The sequence below is a fragment of the Solea solea genome, chromosome 17 (genome assembly GCF_958295425.1).
Source record: "Solea solea chromosome 17, fSolSol10.1, whole genome shotgun sequence".
NCBI lineage: Eukaryota > Metazoa > Chordata > Actinopteri > Pleuronectiformes > Soleidae > Solea > Solea solea.
The window spans coordinates 17,799,720-17,822,829 of record NC_081150.1 but is presented as its reverse complement, the minus strand read 5'-3'; the positions used below and the strand labels follow the sequence as shown (position 1 = coordinate 17,822,829).

Below are 23,110 nucleotides of genomic sequence, written 5' to 3'. Positions count from 1 at the left end.
AATATAGCAGCTGAAATGTTGGTCTACAAAAAGAATAGGTGCATTAAAAATAATATCTATCTATCTATCTATCTATCTAACTTATATGAAAAGCACTTCAGTTCCCATGATCCTTTGCTCGCCACCGCAGTGGTGTGGGGTGTGGTGGTTGAATGAGTGAGTGAGTGTGTGTCTCTGCATATGTGTGTTTGTGTGTGTGTGTTGCGTTCAGGAGGAGAAGGAGGAGCAGCAGCAGGAGGAGAAGAGCTCCGCTCAAGACCCACATCCACATTCGAGCATCAGTCCTCGGCGGTGGGGTTTAGTGACAGAGGGACCGACGGTCGGAGGGACAGAGGGACAGAGGGGGGAGAAGGATGTATGCAGCGGTCCGGAGCGGATGTTACCGGCTCTTTGACACCGAGACATGAACGTGACGTGATAATATCTGACGGGAACCAAATGATTCCGTTACCGGCGTTGTTGGATGTCTTGTTTTTTTCTTCTTCCACGGATGGAACCTGGATCTGCAATGGAGCATCGATCCACCGCGTGAGAGCTGAGAGCTGCTGATCGTCTGTGTTTTTAGACAATAATCAATGAAAATTAGCCTCCAGACAGTGTGGCATCTCATTATTTCCACTCATATTTGCAATATGAAGCTGTGTAGCCATTGTTCTTCATGATATGATGAAGAAGCCATACTGAATTTGATATTATAAATGATAAAAAATAAGAAATCAATGGTTGTACATGTCAGATAGGAGGATATTTAGGCTGAGAAGGATTCATAATTATTCATAATTTTGTAAAAAATAATCAGAGAGCAGTCATGTCAAAAAATAAAAGCAGCGAGTCAGTGAAGGTGGTTGTGCGATTGCGCCCTTTGAACCGCAAAGAGGAGTCCAACGGGCCTGCAGGGGGCATCGTGCAGATGGACCTGGGGCTCGGACAGGTGATCCTCAGGAACCCTCGAGCACCGGCCAGCGAGCCCCAGAAAACGTTCACGTTTGACGGCGTTTACGACGCAAACTCCAAGCAGCGAGACCTGTACGACGAGAGCGTGAGGCCCCTGATCGACTCGGTGCTCGCAGGGTTCAATGGCACGATATTTGCGTACGGGCAAACTGGAACCGGAAAGACGTACACCATGCAGGGCGCATGGATGGATCCGGAGAAACGCGGCGTGATCCCCAACGCTTTTGACCACATCTTCACTCACATCTCCCGCTCGCAGTCAGACAGGCAGTACCTGGTGCGGGCGTCCTACCTCGAGATCTATCGTGAGGAGGTTCGGGATCTCCTCGACCCCAACCACGGCACTGCCAGAGCCCTGGAGCTCAGGGAGAGACCAGAAACCGGAGTGTACGTCCAAGATCTCACGTCATGTGTTTGCAAGAGCATCAAGGAGATCGAGGAGGTGATGAACGTGGGGAACCAGGCGAGGGCGGTTGGGGCAACAGACATGAATGAACACTCCTCGAGGTCTCACGCCTTGTTCCTGATCACGGTCGAGTGCAGCCAACCTGGACCAGATGGGAGAAAGCACATTCGAGTTGGACGCCTGAATCTGGTAGATTTGGCTGGCAGCGAACGCCAAGCCAAGACTGGCGTCCAGGGTGAACGTCTGAAAGAAGCCGCCAAGATCAACCTCTCCCTGTCCGCTCTGGGGAACGTGATTTCAGCGCTAGCAGATGGACGTAGCAGCCACGTGCCTTACCGGGACTCCAAGCTGACCAGGCTGCTGCAGGACTCTTTAGGTGGGAACGCAAAGACAGTGATGGTCGCCACTCTGGGCCCAGCCCCCCAGCACTACGACGAAACCCTCACCACCCTACGCTACGCCAACCGGGCCAAGAACATCCAGAACCAACCGAGAGTCAACGAGGACCCCAAGGACGCCCTACTGCGCGAGTTCCAGAACGAGATCGCTCGCCTCCGCGCTCAGCTCAACCACAGGAAGTGGAGGAGCAAACAGAAGAAGGAGCAGGTGGAGGGCGACGGTGATGAGAGCTGGGAGAGAGACGGGGACGAAGAGACGGAGGATGAGGATCTGGAGGTGGAGAAGGACGCAGAGGACTACGTGAAGCTGGAGGAGCAGCGTTTGGAGAGGGAGACGGAGGCCATCAGGGGAGATCAATTCATGTTGGCCGAGGAGAAGCAAAGGCTGCTGGGAGAGAAGGAGAGGATGATGGGCGACCTGAGGAAGGAGCAGGAAGCCACCGAGCAGCTGACGGCCAAGTACAAGGTGAGAACTAAATCCAGAGTCCAGTCCTTCCTGTCTTTGTACCTTCCCTCCTTCATGACACAATTCATTCCAGATAAAAATACACATGAAGGACATGACGTAGAAACGAGAGTAGTGAAGATGGAAAACATTGACCCAGTAAAACCTCAGAACATTTCAGGAAATAGTGACAAAGACATTGAAGATGTAAGCTTATGGAGCTTTTTCCATGATACAGTTCTAGCACAACTCGGCTTGACTCGTTTTCGAGTACCAAAACCGAGTCGAGTAGCGCCGAGTCGTGCTAGAACTGTATAACGAAAAAAGCTCCATAAGCTTACATCTTCAATGTCTTTCTTTGTCTTTCCTCGATCAACATCAATTATCACATTTGCTGCTGATTATTCACTTAACTAATGTAATTACTGACTAATCGTTGCAGCTCTGCCTCACAGCTGTAATCATCGACTGCGACGAGGTGTTTTTTTTGTCCTTAAAAGCAACAACGGACTGTTCCGATTTGCTGCTCCTGCAGTTTTAACACACAGTATGACCCACTACTGCCTCTCCTTCATAGCAAGGGCAGCTGAGGCTCATTTATGAACCAATCAATCAATCGATCAATCAAGTGTTTCCATGTTTTCCGCATATGTTACTGAAAGCAAATGAGACTGAGTGAGTTTTACTTGGCAAAACGAGGTCTTTTCAGTTTGATGTTGTGAAGCTTTTGATTTGTGATCGTCAGTGAACAAAATGAGCTCAGTTCTCATGGAGTTTGTAGCCGTTGGCCTTTGACATATAATTTTTCTGTCTCTAAAACACACACACACACACACAGAGGTTTGTACAGCTATTCTTCTTAGGACTCCGCACAACAAAACAAACAAAGTCTGATCCCTAACCTTAACCTTAACCTAACCACAATTCAAATCTTATCCCTAAACATAACCAGCAATCCCTCCGAAATGAGGTTCTACCTCATTAGGACCAGGTTTTGGTCTTCTTGAGGACTACTGGTCCCGACAAGGTCAGTGTTTATGCCATAAAAAATGTCCTAAAGAGGAAACAAATACAAGAACACACACACATACACAATATACACACATATGCACTAATGTGAAGGAGTCAGATTAAGGACATGTGGCCTGTGGGATTATCATGTGTGATAATCTGACCTGAGCTGCTATTAGGTCACATTACTGACAGTAATCCTGCAACTTTTGATTGCATCTGTGTGTGTTTGTGTGTGTTCTTGTATGTGTGTCTTTGTGAGGACCAAAACATGTATAAACCATAGGGAGTGAGGACATTTTGGCTGGTTCTCACGTCTTTTAAAGGTTTTTTTTCAGGGTTAAGACCTGGTTTGAGGGTTAGAGTTAGAATTGGGTTTAGGTAAGGGTTAAATTAAGGTTTAGGATTAAGCACTTAGGTGTGATGGTTAAGGTTAGGGTAAGGGGCTAGTTTCAGTGTTTGTGTTTAAATTATAAAAGTATAAATGAAACATGTATATATTTCTTTTGTTTCCTGGCAGCTTCACTCATTTTTAAACTGACATTATAGGAACATTTTCAAGTCTCTTTCATACAAAAATACTACGTTGCATCGTATATTAATCACATCAAAGTCACATCTGTCAAAGATAATCGCAATATTATCATTATTTTTATCATTAACATGTCCTGCAGCTCTACTGTGTCTGCTCAGGTGTCTCACGTGTCCAGACAGGAACTGGACTCACTGTAGCTTATAATGTCACTTCTCCTTTTAACTCCTTTTTTTACACACACACACACACACACACACACACACACACACACAGGCCTGCAGTCAGTCATTTACTTGTGAGTGTGTGTGTGTGTGTGTGTGTGTGTGTGTGTGTGTGTAAGCAGTCGATAATTCATCCGTGCAGAATCACTGCAGTCTATAGTCCGGTGTCCTGGACTGTCCAGCACCAGAGAGAGGGAGAGAGAGCGAGAGCAATGGATCAGTTTACAGAGAGGAGCTCATGTGAGGAAGGAAATTATATTTCCAGGGTCACAGTTCTGCAGAATCACGTTGTACTTTGGATGTTCTGTGTGCTTTAGGAGTCATATGGCGCTTTTCCACTATACAGTTCCAGCACGACTCGGCACGGCAAGGCTCGACTCCACTCGGTTTGGTACTGTAGTCCTCAGTGTGGGCGGAGTCGTCATAGTACGGCTGCATGAAACTGCCGTGACCTTGTTTTACATACGCGACACAAACACACAAACTAGTGACCCGTAAAGCAGTTGTTTTTCAGTGTTTTTCAGTGTAAATGAATCGTTAGAATCAGTTTGTTCACAGAATCGTTCAGTACTTCTTCTGGCACAGTCACTGAACTGAAATACCACTGAACGGGTTGTGATTTGAACTCACAATCGTGCCTTCGAGTCTCCTCGTGTTTCTTCTCGTCATGTCGTCCTCAAAAACACCAGCTGATGCTGTTTGTTTCTGAACCTCAGTGTGTGTGTGTGTGCTGACGTGACGTCAGTGTAGAAAGAAAATCAGCAGAGCTGCTTCTCCTCTTCTCCCCCGAGGAGGAAGATGATTAAAGCGAGCAGCATTTCCTGTCTTTCATCCGCTCATTTTCTTGCTGCCTGTGTAAAAAAGGAAATCTGAGTCACCTCAAAGCCGTAAATAATTTAAATAATATGCTACAATTTGAAGCATAAATCATGTGATATTCTTCAACTATGATTTTTGTTGTGATGAGGTGACGGAGACCACAGTGTGACTACTCTCTGATTGGATCCTGAGGTTTTTTTTCTCTCTCTGCTCTGTGGACCAATGACAGAGAGGTTGTCAGGCAGAGAGTTCAGAGAGGAAACATCAGTGCAGCTGAAATAAAACAAACAATTACAGATCATATCACCATGGAAATTTGATTGAACTCCCTGAACTCTAACGTTTTCCTCCTCTCCTCTACACAGACACAGAATAAGTGGGTCAGAAAGCGGCGTTTGATCAGCTGCTGTTAGTAAAGTGACCTTCATTGTCACGATATATTCTCCAATTATGGATTATGCGACTGTTGTTCAGGTGTTAATTTACACGGTAATCTGTAATGACAAGAGCCAAATATTCTCTAAATCACATGCTTTCTCTTCTACTCTCTCTCATAAATCATCCTGTTACATACATAGAATCAGAATGCTTTACTAATCCGTGCGGGGAAATGAAGTGTGTGTTGCATTCGAGGAAGATGATGAAGAAATAAGATGACGAAAAACACAATATTAGCAGCAGATACAATACAAACGTGACAGAATGTGACCTTTTACACGCTGGGACAATAAATATAACAAAGTGTGTACAAAGAAACAGTGAAAGTATACAGTGCTGTGTCAAACTCACAGAGTTTATAAGAGTATCTTTATTTACCAAAGCAACAAAGACGTGTATTCTTTCGTTTTTGCACGAGTGACAGGTTGTGACAGTTTGACAGCCGCCTCATAGAATTAGTCTATAGTCTATAAAGTGCTGAAAATAAGTCATTGTCTCCCACACTTTCTACACTGGGAGCCACCTTTCTAAAGACGGCAAACTATTGAAATTAAAAACACGCAGATTTGTTCAAGGGTCCGCACATAGAATATAGGAGGAGTTTTAGGAGCCAGAAAATGCTATTTTTTTGGGAAATGGGCCAAAGCCACACCCTCTTTTTTCCCTCATTTACAACAATATTCAATTTAGGGAAACCAATAATGTCACACACATCCATCTGGCATATATACTAAAGTATATATAGTCACATAAACAATGTCGTCTTGAAGGAAAACCTTTGAAAGAATGTGTGTATACATATATGTATATGTATACATATACATACATATATATATATATATATTTACATATATGTATGTATGTATATACCTATATATATATTTATATGTATCCAGTCTTTGGGAATCACTGGATTAAGGATTAAGTAATCTACATGTGCAGTTCAGTTTTTCTTCCTTTTACGTAGCATTAGCTGGGATCAGCTCCACTTCTTTGCCCGCGATCCCTTAAAGATAAGTGGTTTTGTTAATGGATGGATGGATTTCAATTTAAATCAAATTACCAACGATTTAAGATCATGTGGCTGCTGCTGCTTCCTGTTTAAGTTAAAAACCTATATGTGTTCTGTCAGTGCTCATATAGATACAGCAGATACAGAGAATGCATAGATTTTTCATCATGTTCCAGTTACATCACAGCACTCTGTCCTCAGGACAAATCTCTGTCTCTCCTCTTAGTGACTTATTTTATCCTTTTACACACAGTTTCTTTTGAATGTTTGAGTCAGTTTGAGTCAGTGCTGCTGTTATGAAACAGGTCCGAGTGCAGTGGCTGCTCCTCATTTAAAGAGGCTGACATCTACGACTGTGTGTGTGGACTATTCTTAGAACTGCTTTTCTGGGTCAAAACTGCACTGACACATATAGACACTGTCTTTTTTCTGTATTTTTCTGTACAGGATGACCTTAAGTCTTGAAAACATGCTTTTATTTAATGAGATATCACAGTTTTTGCTCTTTACCTGACACTAAACATCTTAGCTCCATGTAGCAGCTCGTCTGGAGCTTTCAGTCATATCACTTGATCTTCAGATTTCCAGTATTTTGAGGACATTCTGATCCAGCGAAACAAATGTTTAAAACAGAACAAACTTTAGGTTAAGGAATCAACCCTGGTTCTCTGATACTTTAGTGAGGTAAATTGGATGTTTAAAGATAACCTTAGGTTAAGGAATTAACCCCAGTTCTCTGAAACATTAGTGAGGTGGACATTTTTCTTTAAAGAGAACTTTAGGTTAAGGAATTAACCCTGGTTCTCTGAAACATGAGTGAGGTAAATTGGATGTTTAAAGATAACCTTAGGTTAAGGAATTGACCCCAGTTCTCTGAAACATTATCAACGAGAAACACATTTTACAAAGGGAACTTTAGGTTAAGGAATTAACCCCCCTTCTCTGAAACGTGTTTGTGTGTGTGTGTGTGTGTGAGTATAGGGTGTTAGTGATGCTAGCAATGGTGTAGCATTTAGAAGTTACACTCTGGAGCTTTAAATATCACATTATATTTATTTATTATTAACTGACGTTGTATATTAATTTTTGAACGTTTCTGAGTGAAGAAGCTTAATCTGAAGAGATTATATAAAGCTATATAAAGACAGATGAGTGTGAGACAGGTGAAGACAATGTTAGGACAGAGTGACGCTTTAATAGATTTAAAGGAAGACAAATGTGTGTCCACTGCAGGTCAGCATTAATGTGTCCTCTCGACCTCACTTGTCTGTCCCATTATCAGAGCAGGACATCGACTTCTACTCTGAAGCACTAAAGTGTTTTGATTGTGTGTGTGTTTTTTCCGACATCCTGTCTGCTGAAGCTCAGCCAATCAGAGCGTCCGGTCAGCAACAATGTCCACTGCCTCATAGGAAAAAAATCACACACACACACACGTATATACATACATGCTCAGCTTTATGGGTAAAATGTCTGTTTCCTGTTTATAAAGCTGCCTTCCTGTCTCATTAGTCTGTGTGTGTGTGTGTGTGTTGTATGGGTATCGTTGTGAAGACCAAAAAACCTCTTTACCCCCTTAAAAGGGCTTTTACATATTTTACATAATACATATTTGTGAGGACCAAAAAAACAGATAAACTAAATAGCAGGAAGTGGGTTAAGTTAAGGGTAATGTGCTAGGGAACGCATTATGTCTATGATGTGTCCTCATTAATGTATAAGAACAAGTTTGTGTGTGTGTGTGTGTGTGTTCCAGGTATTCCTCATGTCGTGGGGACCTAAGTCTGTTTACACACTCACATTATGGGGACTTGTTGTCTTCCTTATGGGGACAAAACCTAAATTTTTACATGTTAGGTGAAGACATGTTTTAAGGTTAAGGTAAGGGTTAGTACGTATGGTTAAGGTTAAAGTAATGATGTGTGTGTGTGTGTGTGTCTGTTTTTGTATGTGTTAAGTGAGGACATTTTTGGCTGACCCTCACACCTTTAAAGTGCTTTTTCAGGGTTAAGACCTGGTTTTAGGGTTAGGGTTAAAATTATGTTTAGGTTAGGATTAGGTTAAGGACCAGCACGTGTGTGTGTGTGTGTGTGTGTGTGTGTGAAAGAGAAAACAGCTCACTGCTGCTTTCCATCTTTCAGCATCGAGGGAGAGCTGCATCACTGAAATATTGATGAATCAACTCTCTCTTTCTGTGTGTGTGTGTGTGTGTGTGTACATTATGTCTGCAGATTGAAGTCATGGGATCAGCGCGGAAATCTGAGCCGTTTCTTAAACAACACGCTGTCCTCTGTCTCTCAAACAAGGACACAAACAAAGACGGAGAGACACAAAAATATGAAATAATGATGTGCTCAGGCCAAGACGGTGATAATGCATGTACAATGTCATTATTTGCTAGTATAACCACGGCACACTCACAGATACGTAAATAATTGAACAGTATTTATTCAAGCTGTGTTAAATTAGTAAAAACACAAACCTCTTTCTTGTTATTGTTTTAATTTTTAAGGCACAAACATTGAGCTCCAGCATGTCAGACCAAAACACATGTGATTTAATTGTGATTGTACATGTATTACATTCACTTTTTAATAAACTGGACACTTTTAATTGTCCTACATACATTCCTACATTCATACCAGACCATGAATGCAGCATTAAAGGCGACATAGACAGGAAGCTCCAATTAACGCTGCGTTTGTGTGTGTATCTGCGTCATTACCTCGTTTATGAAACCCTAAAGTTTCAGAACAAACAGTTCAGCCACTGCTGAGAAAATAGTGTTGTATTGTTTTCCTGGGCTCTGCGAAGCGGATCGGTACTGCCCTATGCTGATGATGTCATCAGAAATCCTCACCACTCCTCTCACCACCGTAGCGCCTCCTGATGCGGGCACTAGTCCGGGCACATCCGGTTGCGTACATTCAACCGCAGAAGAAGAACTACTCTCGTTGTAGCTGCTGAGATGCAGAGCATCCACTGTGCCAGAGGGGGAGCTGTGTATCTGAGAGCTGGCCTATCTATTACGTCACTTCCAGGTACCTGGCCAATCACAGGACAGTGGGAAAGCTCTCGTTGGCTGGCCAATCACAACACAGTCCACTTTCTGGGGGTGTGATTTTGGTCTGAAACAGCGCAGCTGACGAGAGCGTCAGTGAGGAGATATTTTGATCGGCTCATTTGCAGCGACTGGGAGGTTTTTAACCATGAAAACAAGTTAATATATGTAAGTAGACCTCCATAACTAACATATATGTGCTATACCAGCATTCAATGTCACCTTTAAAGGTTTGATAACACTGATATTTTTCTTTTTTATTCAGTTAAATGCACTTTGACCCACCATTAATTTATTCTTTATGTTAAAAAAAAAAAACAATAGTTACAGCTACAACTATGCACTTATTTTGCTTGTATGCACCTCAAGGTGTGTTAAAGACAGAACATAGACTAACGTAGTACAGTACTGAGTACCTCAGATTCTGTTCAGGTTCTAGTTCTTTTAATATTTTTACACACTTTCTTTGTTATTTTTTCAGTTTGAAAATGTGGAATTTTAACACATTTTAAACACACATTCTTATAAATTAAATAGCAGCATTCTGCCCATAAAGAAATACTTAAATGTCACGTGCCAGCGTGTGATTCATGAAACAAAAAAACCCTTATAATCAAAACAAGAAAATACATTTATCGCCACACATAAATAAGTTTGTACTTGAACACCACGTTTAATATCTGTTTCCTGTCATCTTACAAACCTGAATGTTGCATTATTGCAAGAATTAAAGGGTGATTACGTCATAAATGTGTGCGCTGGGTGCAGCTGATGTCATTGCAACAGTCACCGGGTCTCCCTCATGTCATGTGACAGACAGTGAGCAATGCTGAATGAGTGCTCAGGCTTTAAGTCATGGCTCTCTCTCTTGTCTCTGTGTCTCATCTTTGTCTCTGTCTCTCTCTGTCTCTCTCTGTGTCTCCCTCTCACACACACACACACACACACACACACAAGACCCGTTGTCGTCAGATCATATTTATAGCCGCTCGCTCCCAGCGGGTCCCGGCCTTGCCCTCGCTGTGATTGGCCGATTGTAATGGCCACGGGGGGAGGGAGTGAGGGAGGGGGGGTGAGAGGGTGATGTGAGAGGGTGATGTGGCTGCACTTTACCGTCAGCAGCTGAATCAGTCACAGCCACAACAGTTTGAGTGAATCACTTATGAGCTCGTTATATGAACAAATATGCACCTTTAACCCTTGATATTCAGGCCGCCTGGATTTATTTAGATTTTATGGCGGCAGATTTGTCAGAAAATGTGGCATTGTGGGTAAACACAACCAAAACATACGTGCATAAGCGTATATGTCTGTGTGTCTTATGTTCACTACGTTCACAAACTCGGAATTGAACCGAGTCTAGCGGAGACTATTAGGTGTGAAAGCGACCTTTAAAATTGTCAGAGTGTCAAAAATGTCCTCACAAAGATAGGTTTTGAAACAGAGTTTGCTTTCACAGCCTACGACACACACACACACACACACGCTACACAAAGACAGCTCCAAACAAAGAGTCTTTCTGTAAAGACCTGCTGCAAACGTGTCCACTCTGAAGGACTCCACTGTACTCTGTGTGTGTGTGTGTGTGTGTGTGTGTGTGTGTGTGTGTAATTGTAATAGAGAATGTATAGACACACACACACACACACACACTCTTTTTGTACCCAGTCCTGGGACTGGAATGTGTCCAGTATAAAATGGCCGCTGACCCTGTTTGATCTCTTTTTCCCCATCTTTACATTTTTATTCCATCTGTCCCGTCATCTTCCTTCCTGTCTGTCATCCCTCGTCCTCTCTGTCCTCAGGACAAAGATCCTTTATTGTCAGACAGAAGCATGTGTGTGTGTGTGTGTGTGTGTGTACCAGAGGTTTCCTAACCAGAGGCGTAAAGTGTCATCATCACCATTAACAGACATAAGTAGGATTGCAGAAATTCCCACAATTCTCATGGAAGGTTTCCAATTTGGAATGGGTCCAAAATTCCCAAACTAAAGTTCCCAATCCCATGGAAATATTCCCTTTTCAACCGTAGACATAAGTAATAACATCTGCAGGTTAGGTTTTCTATTGAAAAGTCACAGTTTATAGAGAACGTAAACCTCTTATACACGTATAATCACATGACGCCTTTTTTTTTTTTTTTACACTTGGTTAAATTTAGTAAACAATTGTGTCACTACAGTGAAAGTACACTGTACAGATTATTTTAATTTTAATTTTACTGAAATTATATTTTCCCCTTTAACCAAAGTGCTATGTTTGCCTTAGATAAAAAAAAACAACAATCAATTAGTTTCACACTTTCACCACATTGTGTGATTTTCATTTTAATAACAAATATAAATATCGGTGTATTAATATAAGATATAAATAGAACAGAGTCCCTGGTTAAATATAATGTTTATTGACGTTTTAAATGTCTTAATATTAATTGGGGTTTTTTAGGCGATGGAGAGTAAACTGCTGGTCGGTGGAAAGAACATCATGGATCACACCAACGAGCAGCAGAAGATGCTGGAGATGAAGCAGCAGGAGATCACTGAGCAGGTAAACCTCGGTGTTAATCTGTGTGTTTTTAGTGTTAATCTGTGTGTGTTAATCCCCACAAGACATAGTGTGTAATTTCCACCTCCTCGTCTGTTAATATTGTCTGTTTAATCTTCATTCTGGGAGGTTTTTGTGGCCACAAGGGTGTAGTTTGTCATGGATGTGTCTGTGATTTGAGGACGGTGTCTTTGTCTTCATCCGTGTCCTCAGACCCGTCGGGAGCGAGAGATGCATCAGCAGATGTTGGCGCAGGACGAGGAGACGCTGGAGCTGCGGGAGACGTTCACGTCCCTGCAACAGGAGGTGGAGGCCAAGACCAAGAAACTCAAGAAGGTAAAAGGAACATCGACACGATACACGTAGAAATACACGTCCAAGACCCTAATCAGACCTGGTTTTAGTACGCACCTATTCATTTTGAATACAAGAGAAAAACTGAACTTAAAATGTATATATAAATTGATATATATATATATATATATATACGTATCTATATATATGTATATTTGTACTTGCACACACTCGTACACCTTCCCTTTTTTGTTCCTAATGTGAGTATATCCCTCTTTCACTCCTTGACCCTTGACCTGGACCCTAATGCCTCGGCCTCATGCTCCGTTGCTGGACACACACTTAAATCTCTCAGTTCTTGAAGGTTTGTCCTCCTCTTCCTCCTCCTCTTACCTGGACCTCCACCTCCCTCCTCCATCCTTGTGTCCACATCACTCTCTCTCTGAGCGCCTGAGCCTGAGTTTCCTGTTTCCTCTCACTGGTCAGAATCTCACCTCCTTTAATTTCCCCCGCCCCTCTTGCTCCCCCCCCCCGTCACCATTTCATTGCCCCAGAGTCAGCAGGACTAACCCCCAACAACCAACCGCACTAATGACTAATGATCGTACCGTGTTGATTTTTCTCCCCTAACACCCTTGTCCTGCTGCTGCTGCTGCTGATGATGATGATGCTGCTGATGATGTTGCTGCTGCTGCATGGTGTCATCCTCCCTGTGAGGGAAAGACACGTTCACACTGTGCCTTTTAAAACCTCTGTGGAAACTCAGAGACAAGATGAATTTTTTTTTTTTTATTGCACATATAATAAAGTAACAAAAAACCCACTAAAATACGTGAATAAATAAGTACAAACTCACAATAAATGAATAAATAGTCATTCAAAATATCCACAGTGATGGATCTGCATGTTCTATACTGTAGTCATCAGAATATACTGTACGCTATATCTTTAATAGAGAAGAAGAAACAAACAACTCGAAAACACTCTCACACTCAATTTATGGTGATAATATATATTAAGATAAGATTCCATACTTTACTGGACTTGTCAAGAAGGTTTAGATGACGGTCAACGAGCGAACAAACTATCGATTCTTGTCATAATCGGTTGATCTGACGGTTATTTTCGCGATTAACCAACTCATCGTTTGGTCCGTAAAGTGTCAGAAAACGTTGGAACGACGTCGTGCTCGAATGTCTCGTTTTTGTTCCACTAAACAAAATGATTCAGTTTTGAATGATTTCTCTGTTTATGCGGAGCAAAGAAACTAAGAATATATTCACATTTAAGAAGCTGCAATTATGAAAAAAGCTTCAAACCGATTCATTTAGTAATCGATTAATCGAGTCATTGTTTCAGCTCTAGATGTAGGTCAATGACATATTTGTCTCAGATTGACTCTTGGATATTGAAGCTGGCCTGGTCCCAAATACACAACCTCCCCACCTGGAGAATTCTGCAAGATTCCGTGTTTAACAGTTGATTTCAAGAGAAAAACTCTTTTACAGAATTGTTTAACAGAAAAATGCAAGAATTTTTGATTGTCATTATTAGGACATAACAAAATTTTGCAGCGACTCCCGGCTTAAAGGCACACAATAAAATAACAAAAATAACGAAAGACTTAACAAGACACTTTAATGACACAGCGAAATGTACAAAATATGTGATTGTACAAAATATAACATTTTACACTGGAAAACATTGGAGTTTTCTGTTTTAGAAGTTTCCCTGCTCCAACACACCTGATTCAAATCAGCTCGTTAAAAGCCTAACGAGCCGTTCATTTGAATCAGGTGTGTTGGGGCAGGGAACTTTGTAACCGACCTTCAGTGTTTTTAATCCGGAGACGATCCAGTCGAGACGCAGGACCACACACTTTCAAGGAGGAGATTCCAGGGATTCCCCAAATCTCACAGAAACTCTGTGCTTTTGTTCAGAAGCGTTAACTTGAACAAGTTACTTGCACGGAAGGTGATTCCGTCTTCTCAGCCATGACTTCTTCCACGACAGCTATTAACCGCCGCCGCCGACAATCCACCTCTCTCTATGTCTGTTTACATTCGGAAGTCACGTTAAATCACGTGAGTTTCCGTGAGATCCCCAAATCCCTGGAATATCTATACCTGAAATACTCAAGTGTGTGGTCCTGATCGTCTACAGTATAGTCTGCTCTGTCTCAGGATTGAAACGCGGAAATCCCTTTGTGTATGTGGCTCTCACACGTTTTTAAAAAATCAAGTCTGATTTGAAAATCCTCGAGCGTGTGTGGGGCGGTGCTTAAAACATGCAGGGTTACTGGGTCCCCGAGGACCAGGATTAAGGAATTCTGCTCCGAATCAAAGCAGATTTTAACATTAAATTCAAGTATTTAAAAAAAAGAAAAAAAAGCCTTAAATGTCAGACTTAAACATTCATGAAGCAAAGGAAGAAAAACGTAGGAGAACAGCGGAGGAACGAGGTGGAAGGAGGAAGGGCAGCCATGTTGCTCTGCTCCCGTTTGCTGCCCATTCCTCCACACTCCAGTGCTGTTGCCACGGGCAACGGTTTGGAGACCGGTCCCATCGGTGACGTCTCTCCTCCTCACCCTCTCTGTGTGTTTGTCTCCCTCCCTCCCCCTCTCTCTCTGTGTGTAGCTGTATGCTAAGCTCCAGTGCATCAAAGCGGAGATCCAGGACGTGAACGACGAGCACGTGAGGAGCCGACAGGAGCTGGAGCAAACTCAGAACGAGCTCACCAGAGAACTCAAGTTCAAGTGAGTCCGGCTGACAGGTTTAAAAAAACCTAGCAGGCAAAAAAACGCCATATAAATGACTTATAAAGACATTATAATGTAAAGAAAAAGCCCAATTTTGCAGAAAACAGGATGTAGAAATGCAAATTTGTTGTTTTTTTTCCTTTTTATTCATCTTTAAGACACAATAAAATGTATTTCTGATGTTAACTTCCCTATTCTAAGACTAAAATCTACATCCAGTACAGTAGATTTGTGATCTCCTATCACAATATTCCATAATTATACCAAAGAAATGATTTTTGTGACGATATTTCATTGAATTTCAAAATAAAAGTGTCTTGTTTTGATAAAAACACAGAAAATAACTCCTAATAAAAGCTTGATATTAAGTGTAGGGCCGCATGAAATTGATTGGGGGGCCGCTAGTGACCCAGGGGCCACGGTTTGGAGACCTATTTCTGTATTCTGTCTTTTCAAAAGTCTGTGTGACATCGAATGGTCAAACTGCAGATGATTGTTGACAGAGCTACAACTACAGTGGCCTTTGCATACCAGAAAACGTGTGTGTGGAGTGTAAGTAAAAAAAAGTGGTTATTTTAGGGTTTCAAGTGATTATAAACTTACACAAACACACTGTACACCGATACAGATCAAAGTAGATGAACTTATTGATAAAAATCACACTTGTTTTGTTATGTTTGCTGCTAAAAAGCTTAAAAATGTCCTTGTGTGTGTGTTCTCACGTGCAGGTACCTGATCATAGAGAACTTCATTCCTCCGGAGGAGAAGAATAAGATCATGAACAGACTGACCTTTGACACCGAGGAGGATCAGTGGAAGTTCCAGCCTCTGGTTCCTGCTGAAAGGTCAGTGTGGCTTTTTGTCTGATGTGAACGTCATGGACTCAAAATGTGGTCAGGGGGTCACGACTGTTTGACCTTTGACACTTCTCTGTGTCTCTAAAAAAAACCTTAAAAATCCTTTACAGCGACTCTCCGTGTTTCCTAGAAGCTGAAATCTGAATATATAACAGCTTTGAGTATTGATTATTGATTGATTATTGATTGATTATTGATTGGTTTCTTTCAGTAAATCCTCACAGATGAAGAAAAGGCCGTCGTCTGCCGTCGGTTACAAGCGACCCATCACCCAGTACGCCAGGGTTGCCATAGCGATGGGAGCCCTCTCCAGATACAGAGTAGGTGTATGCGTGTGTGTGTGTGTGTGTGGGTAGTGTCACTGTTGAAAGGGCGCCACTCACTCACACTTAAACATCCACTTTATTAGGTACACCTGTTCAACCCACTTTATTAGAGCTGTGATATGTAACATTTCTGTATTTAAATAATGGAAAAATGTTTAAATTAAAATTTGATTTAAATATAAGTATTTAAAGGTTAGAGACTGTTGAAATTTAGCTTGCCTTTTAATGACGTCATCCTCTTTACAGAATGTATTTATATTGCACTTTTCTTCACCAACATATCTCTTAAATTTGCCATTTTTGTACAGTGTAGTAGAAAAAAGTTTAGTAGAAAACTTAGTATTCTTGTGCTTGGTATTCGTTACATTGTGGGGACATACATGTAAATGTACACAGTCACATTATGGGGGACTCAACAGAATAAGGTTGATTTAAGTGTTTTTGAACGCAGCTGTTTTTTAAGAAATTGAAAATCTACTGTGATTTTCGCACAAAATCATCCAGTCCAATGTCCAATAAGTGACATTTCTTTGGGTGAAAATGCTCAAAATTATACAAACATAACAGTAACTCAAATAAAAAGTTGTTACAACCAACTAAGAAGGCCGTACAGCAGCAGATTACCTGCACTACAACCACTTTGTTGTCTCCTGTGTACCTTATAATGTGGCCAGTAAATGTATATAATTAACTTCCACTCGCCTGTTTTATTGTTTCTGTGTTTCAGGCAGAGAACATCATGTTTCTGGAGCTGGACATGACTCCTCCAAACGCCGCCTCGCTCGATCGCTGGACGGAGGCGGAGCCAAACCAAAGTTCCTCTGTGGACAGCTCGCCCACCAAGGACAGAGGCGTCCACAAGTCTCGCTCCTGGTGAGCTCAGAGATAAAAATCAGACGGCTGATATTATCTTTCCTGCTGCATATACTGTATGTGTGTGTATATATATATATATATATATATATGTATACACTATGTACATATATATATGTATATATATATATATATATATATATATATATATATATATATATATATATATACAGCGCATAAAATAAGAGATGGGCAAAATATACCGTTTTAAAAATGAAAGGTTTTTAATAAATGTTGTAAAATTAAATAAAATCGACAGAAAAATAGATGTTTATATATACTGTATATATATATATATATAATATAATAACAGATTTTTATGACAGTATCTGGAGAGTGTAAATGGTTTAGAGTCATTGCATATCTAAACTGGATAATCCAGGATTAGCCACACCCTGTTTAGGCGCTCCGTTTTTTTTTTCTCCCCCCCCCAGCAGCCTGTAATCTCACGTCTGTGTTGTTATAATATGTGTTTTATTAAATGATACATTAAAACTATTCGAGATTATAACTTAATCTGCTCTTTCTTCTCTGTCTCTCGCAGGTGTCAGAATCCTAAATCCATCCCTTCGTCCTCCTCTAATGTTTCCTTGTCGGCGTGTCACACCGCCGCCGCCGCAGCACAGTAACATAGTTTAATTAATTAATTTATTTTTATTTTTATTCTTTCTTTTGTTGGACACTGAGAGGTCACACGGGAAAAACAAGGAAAATATTGAATTAAATGAACAATAATCACATTCAAAGACCCTTTTTTTTCTTACAGATTACGTTCTTTTCCTGCATGTTTGAGAGCCGAGAGCGTCGGATTATTTATGGTCAGATTACAGCAGTGTGTGTGTGTGTGTGTGTGCTGTACATACAGGGCTGTATGGTGTGTTTTTAATTCAGATACAAATGAAAAAGCTGATCAAAAAACATGCTTGGATTTCCTGTAATAATAATAATAATATCAGTCTGTGTAAATATTCTACATGAATGTGAGGTTGTTGTTGGGGTTTTTTGTGAAAAAGAACGTGTCCATTGTCCGTTTTCTTCAGAGAACAATTATTTGCATCGTCCATAATCAATCTGTCCATTATTTCATTGATTGAATCGAGAAAGTAAGCCGAGTTTGGTCCATAAAATGTCATAAAACGTTCTCATTTTGTCCTAAAAATCAAATATCATTCACTTTTATTGATTTCTTTTGTGACATGGAGCAAAGAAACCAGGAAATATTCACATTTAAGAAGCGGAAAAATCAGATAAATGCGTCTTAATTCTTACTTTTTGAAGCCTGAATGACGACCGTTATCACTCCTGTCTCCTGTCCCTCTGTCCACTGTGTCTAATTTATGAGAAATGCCTTAAAATAATCTGAATTAAGTACAAAATGTTGAGGCACGTCACTCTTATTATGTAATGTATTAGCTGGAATATAGAGGAATATAAAACAACACACTTTTAAGATAACCTCCGACAAAAGCTAAAAGTGAGACGTAATCTGGAGGTTCATGGAGATTATTCTGTTCTCGTGTCATTTCTGCCACTAATGACACAGATTTTCCACTGGTTTACATGTGGTTTTAAACACAGACAGAACTGCTGTGCTGGTGGAAAAAATAAGAAAGTGAAGCCTGATATTTAATAAGTCATCAAACCGTCTTTGGCACAGAAGCATTTTCATTCGCTGTGGATGAAAAAAAACAGCACAGAATGTGGACAGGATTACAGATTTGGAGGCTGATTCTCTCTTAAATCACTCTTTGTTACCTAATTTCTCAGATTAAATTAATAAACAGCCATGCGAACCCTCGTTTTTCTCTTTGGTAAAGTTTGGATTTGCAGTGATTGAAGCTGCTTCCTTCTTCTAAATGAAACTGGACTAAACAATAATGATTATTTTCATAGTTGTTTGGTCAGATTATGTTAAGAAATGTTAAAAAATGTTCCCCCAAAACTTAGTATGATGACGGTTTAATGAGATTCATGATCTTCATGAATTAAATTAAAGGGAAATTGTGAAATATGTTTGTCTATATTCACACTGTGTTGCCTCTGCGGTCTGAATTTAAGGTTTTGTTATGTGTCATATTATTATTTTATGGCCCTCATCTACTGAACAGTTGCTTTTTCCTCATATTAGTATTATCATGATGTCAGAAAATGTCAAAAAATGTTGACCAATGTCCCCCCGAAACTGAAAATGACGTCTTGTGTCCAAAAAAAGATCCAGTCTTTAATGACTTCTATCTCATTTGGAGCAAGAAATATGATCTTCACTGATCCCTTTAAACCTTTCGCTGCGGTGACTCTTTGGTGTGGTTTTATTTTTATATTTTTTTTACCTCACTGCATCTGCGGAACAAACGTTTGAATGTAGCTCTCGCTCTGTCTCTCTCTCCACTCCTGTGACCTTTTGACCTTTTAGTGTCATAAATGGCTCAATTTTGGAGATTCTGAAGTGTTTGCTTCACCTGTTCTTGTCGTTCTAAGTGAGGACATTTCCTCTGTACGGTGAAGAGGAGCAGACACTGTGGGAGTGGGGGGGGGGGGTTTGGCTAATTATCACTGTATTCCCCCCCCCCCCCACTGAGTGTATAAGAGCACAGAACAGCCCTTTATAACATAGTATAAACGTATAAAAGTGCACTGGAAACTATACAGGGTTTTATCACTCGTGTGTGTGTGTGAGACGTTTATTCACTGTAAAAACTTTAATTGTTGACGTAAGAACAAGAAAAGTTCATTTTAAATTAAAGTAACTTGTGACATTTACTCGTTCTTTCATGTTTAAGAAAAGGAAAACAGAAGGAGTGGTTCAAATCCTTCTTTTTTTTCTCCATTTGTTTCTATTTGTTCTAAATCACTCAAAAGATACTCAATTACATTTGAATTAACCAGTAAAATTGTTGTCCTAATCTGGATAAATCAACTTTATTTGAATTGACTAAACAGGGCATGAGGCTTTGTGATGACACAGTGTCTTGGGTGATTAGGTGAAAATATTACAGAATATTGTGTTTTTTTTCCACACAAAAACTTAATTTTAAGTTAAATCCTGCATCATAATTACGCCAGACCTGTGTCACTCATAGTAATTTTGCTAAAATAGGTATACCTTGTGTTATTGAGTGACTAAAATTACTCAATTACTCAAATTTGTCAAAAACTGTCTCAAAATTCCACTTTAAATCAAGCAGGTGTTTTAAAAGACGTCCAAAAATCCACAGACGCAAATTATATATTTTAACAAGCTGTAAGCAGAGTATATCTGTTACCAAAATGATGAATTATTAATAATATGAATTAAATTATAGATTAATAGTTAAATATGTATGTTTATTATTCACATTGCCCTCATCTACAGAGCAGTTGCTTTTTTCCTCACATTTATATAGAAGAATATTATATTATTTTCCGTGATAAAGTGTCATAATTCTACACATATTCATTTTATAATCATATCTAACAGTTAAGAAAGTGGAAAAAGGGGGAACCAGAAAATGTGCGATTTTTGTGATGACTTAATTTCACCAGGTTTCCCCACTAAAATCTTTGAAAAAAGTGAGTTTAATCTGAAAATAAAGAATCATTCGAATCATCATCATGGGTTACGAGTATGACTAGTGTTTACTAGATGACTAAAAGAACACAAATTACACTTTAAAATCAAGTAGGTGTCTAAAAACCCACAGATGTGCAAATCCTCACATTTTAATAATTTGAAACCAGATCATATCTGTTACCAAGATGATGAATTATTAATAATATTAATCAAATTAGAGGGAAAATAGTTAAACATTTAACAAGTATAAGATCTTATCGTCCTCATCTATACTTATATTGTTGAAATATTAGTCTTTTACATTATAAAGTCATAATTCTGCTCATATTCATTTTATACTCATATTTAACAGTTAAAAAAGATGTGAAATAGGATAAGACGTCCAAAACAAAAAAATCATCAAATCCTCATGTTTTAAGGAGCTGTAAGCAGATCATATCTGTAACCAAGATGATGAATTATTAATAATATGAATTAAATTAGACGGGAATTAGTTAAATATGTATGTTTATATTCACACTGTGTTGCCTCTGAGGTCTGAATTTGACCGGTGCCGGTTTCCTCGTGTGTCATTTTATCCCATAATATGTGTCGAGGTTGTGTAATATATGTGTGTGTGTGAGGGCTGTGGGGGAGGAGTGGGGGGTGGGGCGGTAATGGAAGACGTGGGGGGGGACAGGTGGTTGGACGGTCGGACGGACGGATGATGCAGGAATCCAAAGACAATCAGGAAGTGACGGTGGAGGAGCCTGTTTCTATGGTAACCTGACATTAAAGGCCGCTGAGATGGGTTTTTTTGGGGGTGGAAGGGGGGGAGGGGGTGTCTGTAAATGTATATATGTATGAATGTAACATGGTGAGCCATGACTGACTGACTGAAAAAAACATGAAATAAAGACGTTGTCGCAGCTGTTTTTGTCTTATTCACAAATCAAAATTGGGTAAAATCTCATTCTGAGGTCGTTATGGTTACAATTAAGGCCACAACAAATCTTCAGGAAAGTCAACTTAATTGTGTTCCATCTACCAAGAACAGCAATATTCCAGTTATATTTAATGTATGCGCATCATCCAGACTCATTAAAAATTCCTTCATTAGATTGTGATTAGATGAGAGACACAGGAATGGCGGGGGGAGGGGCGGGGAAGTTGGGGGGTGTAACCACAATAAACCCTTCTTTCTGTATGTTTTTAAATTCACAGATTTATTTTGCACCATGAATGTATTCGGCGCCAAAACAAACACTTTTATTTTGAAATTCGGGCGAATTATCGTCACAAATGCTGACGTTGCAACGTCACGATGAAATATCGCGATTTAAGTTTTTGTATTTATCATTTTATCATCGACTGAACCATTGCTTTTTCTCAAAAAACTTTGACCTTTTTTTTGACCCTTGACCCTGGAGAACTGTGTTTATAAAACTAAAACTAAAAATAACTCAAATCAAAACTCAAATAACCGTGCGTTTTAACTGCAATATTTTTGAATATCTATATTTTTAAAGGAGAAAGTAATAATATTCATTTTATAATCATGATTTATAAATAAAAAAGTAAAAAACTACGGGATGTGTTATATATACAGTATGTTGCTTTGAAACCATTGATATTTAACAGGTCTACGGTTGGATTAAGCAGTGACAGTGTTGAACATTTTTGGTTTTATTGACAAATAATCTACCGTTGAGCCTCAAACCTTTTGTGTAAACTACCGGATTAACCATTTTTAAACCAGCAGGTTCACTGTTTTCGTCTAATTAATCAGAGATTATGCAAAAATAAAAGCTTCAGTTCTGAAAACTGGTTAAAAAAAAAAAAAAAAAAAAAAGGTCAAGGAAATACAGTATTGTATCTCAAACTGTTTGAAGGTCAACAACAGTCAACAGTGGATCTTTACTGGGCTGAGGGCGCCCTCTGCTGTTAGAGGAGAAGATTCAAGATTCTTTATTGTTATTATAAACAATGTATAACATATCACAATTTGCAGATATTCAAAATTTCCTCCCGAGACTCTCAGCACACATTAAAATGTCCTAAATAAAATAAAAGCACTTGTAGAAAAAAGAAAATAAAAAATAGAAAAATAGAAATGAACAAAACAGAAAACACCTCATGTTCCCCCATTGTCTAATTGTTATAGGGTTTTTTTTCGATTTATGGCTAAAGGTCCACAATATACAAGCATATTATTATTATTATTATGACATGGCATGGAATGTGCTTTATATGCCAAGGATTAACTCCTTTTTGCACTACAATTGTGTGTGTATCAAGCTCTATATAAATAATAATGGCAATAATAATAATAGTAATTATAACAAAAACAGTAATATATTATTCACAGTTGCATAAAACACAACCATTCCCATTGTTGCTCTTCCTGTTTGCATGTATGCGGCAGTTGCGTCACTTGTTTTCTGCTGCAAGGAATTGTGGGGTATCGTTGCTATATTTATAGTTATTTTAATTATATTTATATATTTTATATTTTGTTTTCCTTTGCATTCAGAGAATTCAAACAGCTCTTATTAAGGCCAGGCCACCACTGAGAAACACACTTACTTACGATACTATAAATTATATTATTATTTTCCCTCTATAAACG

The 23,110-nt window shown here is 39.7% G+C and overlaps 1 protein-coding gene across 1 annotated transcript; it reads left to right on the top strand.

The window, feature by feature from the left end:
* Nucleotides 1-230: 230 nt before the first annotated feature.
* On the top strand, nucleotides 231-21,411 carry LOC131443764 (kinesin-like protein KIF3C). Its single transcript, XM_058613706.1, has 8 exons — nucleotides 231-2,224; nucleotides 11,746-11,847; nucleotides 12,058-12,180; nucleotides 14,775-14,893; nucleotides 15,625-15,741; nucleotides 15,965-16,073; nucleotides 16,807-16,952; nucleotides 17,497-21,411. Exons 1-8 carry the CDS (start codon nucleotides 809-811, stop codon nucleotides 17,579-17,581), a joined length of 2,217 nt encoding a protein of 738 aa, XP_058469689.1. The 5' UTR covers nucleotides 231-808; the 3' UTR covers nucleotides 17,582-21,411.
* Nucleotides 21,412-23,110: the final 1,699 nt, after the last annotated feature.

Coding starts and splice junctions, on each gene's coding strand:
- LOC131443764 (XM_058613706.1), top strand. CDS start 809: ATGTCAAAAAATAAAAGCAGCGAGTCAGTGAAGGTGGTTGTGCGATTG. Junction 11,848..12,057: donor AGCAGGAGATCACTGAGCAG/GTAAACCTCGGT, acceptor CCGTGTCCTCAG/ACCCGTCGGGAGCGAGAGAT. Junction 12,181..14,774: donor AGACCAAGAAACTCAAGAAG/GTAAAAGGAACA, acceptor CTCTGTGTGTAG/CTGTATGCTAAGCTCCAGTG.